The sequence below is a fragment of the Furipterus horrens genome, unplaced genomic scaffold (genome assembly GCF_987537825.1).
Source record: "Furipterus horrens unplaced genomic scaffold, mFurHor1.1.pri manual_scaffold_5, whole genome shotgun sequence".
Classification (NCBI taxonomy): domain Eukaryota; kingdom Metazoa; phylum Chordata; class Mammalia; order Chiroptera; family Furipteridae; genus Furipterus; species Furipterus horrens.
The window spans coordinates 180,726,904-180,734,992 of record NW_028327175.1 but is presented as its reverse complement, the minus strand read 5'-3'; the positions used below and the strand labels follow the sequence as shown (position 1 = coordinate 180,734,992).

At 53.4% G+C, this 8,089-nt stretch overlaps 1 protein-coding gene across 4 annotated transcripts in view; it reads right to left on the bottom strand.

Moving 5' to 3' along the window:
• Positions 1-1,252: 1,252 nt before the first annotated feature.
• The window catches only part of PAX2 (paired box 2), a 77,717-nt gene continuing 70,880 nt past the window's right edge, over positions 1,253-8,089 (bottom strand). For 2 of the 4 annotated variants that reach the window (XM_090278414.1, XM_090278411.1), the window contains 3 exons: positions 5,236-5,337; positions 2,872-2,958; positions 1,253-2,385 (listed from right to left, as the gene is read on the bottom strand). In XM_090278414.1, coding sequence (XP_090134540.1) covers positions 2,264-2,385; positions 2,872-2,958; positions 5,236-5,337 — 311 coding nt within the window. In that variant the 3' untranslated portion in view covers positions 1,253-2,263. Of the gene's footprint in view, positions 2,405-2,871; positions 2,959-5,235; positions 5,338-8,089 lie in introns of all 4 variants that reach the window. The other 2 variants (XM_090278415.1, XM_090278413.1) reach the window with 1 other exon arrangement.

Sequence of the window (8,089 nt, the reverse complement as noted above, 5' to 3'; positions counted from 1 at the left end):
CCAATGTGAGGGAAGGCCTGTCCGAGAGGCAGGGAGAGAGAAACCTGGAGCCATCCGGAGTGACATACAAAATTTTATTATTTATTTATTATTATTTATTATTTATTTCTCATGTGCACAATAAAAAAAGAAACAAAGGAAGAAAAAGAAAAGACCCAAAACGAACCGACGCGCTTAAAGTGGCCAAGGAAACCAGAGCTATCAGGGGCTCTCTCGAGGGTTCGTCTGGGTCTTGGCTCTGGTGCCCCAGGCCCACCAGCCTCGCGAGGACTGGGACGGGCCGGGCCTCGGAGTTGGAACCTTGGCGCGCTCACCACCCGGCTCAGGCCACTGGAGCCTGGCTGAGCGCCGGCAGTTCCCTTATACTATTCTCTTTTCTCGGTTTCCTTTTCAAATAAAAAGGCTGGAAGGGGAGAGAGATCTGGGCGAGGACTCCAAGCCTCTTTGTATTTGTTCAAGGATTTTTATTTATTTATTTTCACTTTTATTGATTTTGTTTCTGTTATTTCGAGTCATCACGATCCACGGGTGAGGAGACATGCAAGGCGCATCGCCGCTACCGAGAGAGCAACTACGGGGCGGGGCGGGGCGGTCCGGCCGCCGGCGGCCCAGGGCGCAAGGGGCACAGCCGAGAGGGGACAAGCCCGAGGGTGGAGCTGCCACCTCTGATCTAGCCTGCGAGGGCAAGGCGGCCGGGGAAGGGCTGGGAGAGAGGCCGAGGGAGGGACAGAGACAGAGACAAAGACGGAGAGAGACAGAGAGTGCGGAGTAGAGAGAGATGGAGAGGGGAGCGATGCCCAGGAGAGAGAGAAGGAGAGGGCGAAAACACGGAATTACAGAGAAATAGCCAACAAAACAGAGAGGAGTCCACAGGACCATATTCGTCGTTTTGCATAGAGATTTCTTTCGTTAACTTTTTTTTGTAACATAAAAAATGCCCCCCTCCCCCCAGGGCGTGCTGTGCTTTAGTGGGCGTGTAGCTGTGTCCCCCCCCCAACCCCCCCAGCAAGCGGCGACTCTCACAGCACAGAGAGCTGGGCGTATCTACAGGCAGGGCGGGCGTCGGGGACTCTACCGGGCGGGGCAGGGCAGACGCTGCGGGGTTATATACAGAGGGTTCTCCTTCACACGACACACACTGTCTTTCTACAAAGCAGCAGCCTTTTGGGGTTTTGTTTTTTTCTTTTTGTAAAGACCATCATGTTAAATAAATGTAGACTTTTTGCGGTTCTGTTCAATCTGCCGCAGGAGACTGGGGGTGGAGTGAACAGCCCCCTACTTCCACCCCGCCCGCAACTCAGTTGCCAGCTCACAACCTGCTCCTGCCACGGGCAGGTCGAGAGGCTGTGTCGGGGGAGGGACGTCAAGTGACTGCTGGGGAAGCCCAGTACACATGGCCTATGGAAAGTGGTCCTACGGAGAGCCTCCCATGGGGTGGCGAGACAGGGAGGAGCGATGCAGAATCGTGGGATGGGGAAGGACTGGCAGGTCACAGATGGCAGAGACGCTGAGGTAGGGGCAAGGTGGGGCTGAAAGTCTCCTCACTAGTCGGAGGTGCCTGGGCCCTGGGCAACTGGGCAGTTCTGGTGGAGGAGGGAAGAGCCAAGAGGCGGGCTCGGTGGGTGCCGGCTGGGGCACCTGCATGCCTTGGGTTCCAAGCTTGGAAAGACTTGATGACCCCAGCCTTTGTTCCTAGATCCCAGCCTCCACGCCCCCATCCCATTCCACCTTCGGGGCAGGGCACACTCCGCGCAGAAGGTGGGGCAGTCCGGCTGGCGCGGGGGTAAGGACTTTTTTCCGAGGGTTCAGCACAAGGCTCTTCCTCCTCCTGCAGAGAATCATTTTGTTCTTAATTTCTTTTGCCCAGTCCTTCCAGTGAGGCCTCCTGGCGCCGGAGCATCCAAGTCGGGCTGCTCTGGGGCTGGGCCGCGCTGCAGTCCGCGCTGATTGTGTGTCACAGAAACGTGTCCCCGCGCACAACGGCCACCCGGCCTGAGTCCGGAGTTGTGGCTGGTCCTCTCCGGTTCGGCTGGGTGAGGCCAGGGCAAGCTGGGTCGGGTCCTCCTCGACGCACCGCACCTCGAAGTCCAGGCAGACAGGGAGGGTCAGCGGGCCGGGTTGGGGGCAGTGGCTCCACTAGTCCTGTCCGGCCTTGGACAGGGGTGATGTGAAGGGCTGCAGGTGTCCTGGGGTGGGGTGGGGCTGGGGCTGTGGCCAGGAGGCTTCGAGTGGAGTCGGTCCTCCCTCCCTCCGGGGTGGGCTGTCAGACGGGGACGATGTGGAGGCCGAAGCTGTCGGCCTGAAGCTTGATGTGGTCCCCGCGGTAACTAGTGGCGGTCATAGGCAGCGGCAGCAGCGGCAGGGGCGGAGCCCCGGGGGGCGGCACTATAATAATAAGGGGAACCTGGAAGTTAACACAGGAGAAGAATGGGCTGGGTGAGAGGACAAACAGGAGAACAAAAAAAGGAAAGAAAAGCAGAGACCTCCCGGGGCTCGGGTCTGGCGGGATAGGGCAGGAAGACCTGGGCTGGGCTTGGGGCGGGGTGGGGGTGGGGGCTGGCTGCCCCCAGGAGAGCTGCATTCATTGGGTGGGAGAAGGACCCAATCGGCGACCACCGCCACCCGACTGTGGACCCTCCATTGGGGCTGAGGGTGGGGATGGCGACGGGGAGGGAGAAAAGGGGAAGGACAGGAGGCGCAGGTGTCCTCAAGGGATCCCAGGCCTCCGGGCTGCACTAAACGGCTTGTCAGGTCAGCACCCAAAGGTCGGGTGGCTGGGAGTCGGACGCGTTCAGAAGCAGCTAGGGCGAGCAGGGCGAGCTGGGGCGAGCTGACGCGCTGAGCCGCCGGCCAGCCAGGTGGCGTACTCACTTAGTAAGGCGGGGTTGCTGAATCTCCAAGCCTCGTTGTAGGCCGTGTACTGGGGGTGGCTGTACGGGCTGCCGGAGAACTCGCTCCCTGCGGGAGGGTGGGGGTGTGGGTATCAGATACACGCAACTCCGAGGTGGACCTGATGTGCTAGACAAGCAGCCTCCTCGGGGTCCAGGTGCAGGTGGAGGCAGGGGCGGGGGCAAGGCAACGCCTGCTGCAGGCTGTGGGCCAGGCAAAGGCGGATCAATCCACTGAGTCCGCATGGAGAGAGCCAGTGGTGTGTGTGTATAGGAGGCTGTAGAAGCACCCACGAGCCTCGCACAAGAGCGTGGAGGGACCTGAGGGGTAGTGCCTGCCTGGGGCTCCCCCGCGGAGGTGCCTGGGCCACCCAGGAGGGGTTTGTTCCATCCAAGTAGGGTTTGTTCCAGGTCCAGGCACGACTACCCCGCTGCATTGGCCGACAGGGTCTTTTAGTGGAGACTGGTTCTGGGAGCTTTAGCCCCATGGGGTGGAAGCAGGGGAGGGTGGCAAAGAAAGGCCCTCGGGACACTTTGTCCCAGAAAGTCTTAAGAATGGCATCTCAGCACTGTGCCAAAGCAAAGGGATTGGGGCTCTGCTGGGAAGCCCCCTCCCACCTTTCCCTTGAGAGATTCCGCTCATGGACGACGCACAGGTGAAAGAGGTGGCAGGGAGCAGGTGGACTGCCCTCTGGTCTGTAAGCGGAGCATCCCCCCACCCCCACCCCCACCCGGTGGGCTTGGAGCCCTCCGAAGCTGCTTCATTCCCTCAGCGGGAGAAAGGCCAGGCCTCCAGGTTTCCCCCTCGCCCTTTCTCCTGTGTGATGACCCCAGACTGTTTACAGTGATCCCTAACCGCGGGTTAAGTAGAGGAGAAGGGGCCCCTCTCCGAGAGGGAACTGAGGTGGGGGTGGGGGGATGCAGCCACTGGAAAGCCTGTTTATTGACGAGGAGGGAAAGCATGCGTGCAGCAGGATAATGAGCTTCTGAGCTCAACTGTGACCAAGAGGAACTGAGCTATCTCCTTCTCCATCGCTAATGAAACAAGTGTAATTTCCTCATCAGCACTAGATTCTGTTTAACGACTCCCCCCTTGCCACCATGAGCTCTCTGCGCTCCCCTCATCCCCACCTCCTTACAGACTTCCCCCTCCCTCACCCCCATCTCTTCAAGACCTTCTCCAGCCTGCACCAGCTCACTGCTGGGACCTTCCTGGAAGAATCTCCTTGCCCTCAGCACTTCTCCTCCTTCCCCACATCTGGGCAGGATGCCCCTCACTCACACCTCCCAGCTCTCCTTACCCAATTTCTCTAACTCCCTTCAGCCCCTATTCTACCACACCCTGTAGCGATGCCTTCTTTGGCATGCCCCTCCCCCAACTCTGCATATCCAGGGCTCCCCCTGGATAAGAGAGCCAGGAATAGGGCCACCCCTCATTTTTTCTATCCACTCCCCTCCCATGACAGTTGAGCCTCAGGGAAGGGGCACCCAAGAAGGCAGCCACAGGAGTGGGTGCAGGCTCAGTGAGTCTCACTCTCTTTAGGACAAGAGTATTTTTGGTGTTTATGCAAATAGGAGCTTCACCTCTCCTTGGCTTCAAGTCTGGCTCCCAATCAGAGGTGAGGGGTTGGGAAGAACACAAGCTCCAGCTGTCATATCAGACCCTAAATGTGGCCTCTGACTCACAGAGCCTAACCCAGCTGCTCTCAGACAGGGGATGGGTCTGAGCTCTGAGGAGCAAGAAGAGCCTGGTTCCTCTGAAGAGATGTGGGGGTGCTACGGCTTATCTCTTTGAAGCTAGCCTCTCTGGTTCCTGCCATAGCCTGTCCTCCTGTTCCTCCTTCCTTAGGGACTAGCTCCCTCCTTTCTTTGGGGTGGCGTAGGTTCTCAACATTGGTCCTCCTTGTGGGTTGGTGTGGACCAGGGTGGCTTTGTCTGAGTGACTGACATGTCCCTGGAAATGGTTCTTTGCTCCAAGTTTCCATGGAAACCAGGGCAGGCTCTTCCAAGCAGTGTCAGCTGGCTGGGGGTGGGCTGGGGCACTGAGGGCGGAGCTGAGGCTGAGTGCTTCCCTGGGCATAGGCTTGGGTGGGTGGGCCTTGTGGAGGGGACATGACATACAGTGGAGTATACACAAGGGGCACTTGTGCAAACTCCCTCCCTAGGTTGCTTATGGAGAATTAGGGACCAACTGCAGCTCTAGAGAAAGGAATAGAATAGCAGTGGTTTGGGGGGAGGGGATGTTGGATCTCCTCCCACCCCCAGCCTCAGACTAAAGACCACTAAGCAGCTCACCCACAATTTAGTTACCCCACATAAATTAGGCAGCTGCACCATTGTCACCTACCAGGCACCATTCCTGCCAGGGTGGAGGTGGGGTAGCTTCCCTGGCCAGTAGGGGGCACGTGAGGGGGGTAACCAGGCAGAGTGGTGCTCGCCATGTCACGACCTGGAAAAACACAAAGGGGAAGGCATGAGGCCTGGAAGAGAGGGGGCTGCCTCTACTCACACCAGGGTATTCTATGGAAAAAGAACTTGGAGAAGAAAGAACTGTGTGTAGACTCACAGGGATGCACGTAATGAGCAAGTTTGGGTGTGCTTTACAAGTGTGTAAGTTTGTTGCCTAAACGTTTGTCCTGTGACCAGCTGTTTGTATGCTCTTTGTCTTTCTCTGTACATGTGTGTATATGTGTTGGCCTTCGTTTAGTGTCTCTTTGCAGCCCAAAGCCAGATGGAGAAGGGAGGGAGGATGACCTGGTTTTGCTCCTCCTTCCCAGCAAGATATTCAGCTGTGGTCTCTCCAGTAGCCAAGTGGACCTCTATGATCTTGCTCAACTCTGTCCTCTGTAACACTCCATCTTTCCTACAGGCCTGGAGGACAGTCCCCCACACACCCACATGGGCTGATGGGTCTTTCTTGTCCTCTCCAAGTGGCACTGCAGGTGCTGAGCCTGACAGGTGTGGAGAGCAGGGGTCGAGCCAGTGAGTTATTTTGCTGTTAGTGTTTATGGCATTTAAATGATAGAAAGCCATCTCTGAAGTGAATCAGGAGGTTTTGAGCCAACAGTGCAAGTGGATCAGATCAAGTTCCAAAATCTGCTCCCCACCACTAACTGCTGGACGTTTGTCCTGGGAGTCCTCTATTAGCTAGAGCCTGAAGAGTGGGAGGCAGGGCTTTCCTTAGTGTCTTGGAGTGAAGGCAGAGTGAGTCAAAATCAGGGAAATACCCACGGTCCACAGACATCTCTGGAACACAGCTGCACCTGAGTGGCCTCCCTTCCTTGCCTGTCCCCTCCATCACCATGAAGGGGTCACCACCTCCTTCTGCATTTTAGCATGCTCTAATGACAATAATTTGCCTTTGTTTCCCTCCCACACTTTCATGCCCTAGAGACTACTTCATGCTCTCCTGGGTCTTAGGGTTCCCATTCATCCTCTCCAGATTCCCTTTATCCTCTTCTTCATCCAGTGCTACTCTCCCAATCTAAAGTCTCTGTCCAGCCCTGCGAAGGTAGGTGTGGTTGGAGGAAGTCATAGAACTCTGCATATCTGGACTAGTTCCCTTTCTGTTCATCAGTTGTACTAATCCTCAGCTTCCTAATGACTATTCCAAAGTGCCTCTCTTTCTCTTCTCCCTTCCTCCCTCCTTGCCACTGCCCCTTAAAATTGACCTCACCTCCTACTTTTTTGAAACTTGTGAGTTTCCTTATCCTTACCTTAACATCTAACTAATTCACCTTTCCCACCCTCAGCATACAGAGATACAGTTCAGATTTTTGTATTTCTAGCTTCCTGCTGAACATTTTCATTAACTGTCCCATTGTCGCCTCAAACTTGACAGGAATAAAAACTGATTCATCATCCTCATAATCAGTTCTACTGATAACATACTTGAAGACCATCAGACCAAAAATATTAGAGTCCTTCTTGACCTGGTCTTTTCCCTTCTCCTCTATATGAAGTCAATCACCAGGTGTGGTCAATTCCTCTTAGCAATTTCTGTCCTATCTGTCCCTCCTCCATTTCCTCCACCACCTCCATAGCTCAGCTCCTAAGACCTGCCCTTGGTTTGCCATAACATTTTTCTTGCTTGTATTCCCTGCCTCTACATTCTTCCCCCTCAGTTCTCTCCCAAATGTGAATGCTTGGCTTGTCCTCATGAAACATAGCTCTCATCACTTCCCTTGTAAAAACCATCATTGATTCTCTGCGGGCTACAGTTTGAATCTAAATTTTTCCAGGCTTTCCCAACCTCCCAGGCACTCCTCCCCACCCAGCTCCCTCAGCTCTGATTTGCACCTCTCCTGCATTAGTTTGACTGTTTCCACTTGCTTATGTGCTGTGAAACCTCTGTGCTTTTGCCACATCATTTTCACATTCTTACTCAGTTTCCTCTCCTTCCAGTTGCTCAAGCCTTAAAACCCCTACTATTCAACCCATCACAGAAGTTTCTCTCTCCTAAACTTCTATAGTGTCTGTGCTCCATGGTTTAGCATGTCATTATATTTCATAATACACCAGTCCTATTGTTTCATATCATGGCTTGCTTCTTCAAGCAGATCCTAATCAAACCAACGGCCCTGTCTTCTGTGCTATCTTGCACAGTTGAGAAATGGTAGATACTCAATAAATACTTCTTGATTAATTTTCTATCACTCTACGCATTTATAAGCAACAAAAACAATACAGTAGGTTATATTGCTTTTTAATTATTTCATACCTGTTAAAGAGGTAAAGGCTGGGACAAATGTGATTATTCAAATTTGCCTTTTCTCTAAAAATAGTTTGAACAATGGATTATGAATTTTTACAGGTCACTGAAAGTTTTATAGTAGGGATTCATATATTGTGACTCAGCTTTATCATGCAATAGAATGATTTTCTTCTAACCTAACTAATATCTTACATTTTAAAATGCAAGAATAAACAGTGGAGTAGAACTGTCAGACAAGAGATCCACTTCAGACTCCCGGAGAGATAGCAGAAAGAACCTGTGTTTGCTTTGTTGTGGGTTTTCTTTCATTGACTTCTATTGTCAATAAATGGTGTACTCCTTCTGAACACCTCTCAGAGGAGTGGACCAGAAGTGAACAATGACAGCCATATCTATCAATTCCTAGAGATTAATAATATGGCATTTATTGGTCAAAAAATGCACAAGACAGGAGTTTTAAAGAGGATGTAGAGGTTTTGAAATTAGA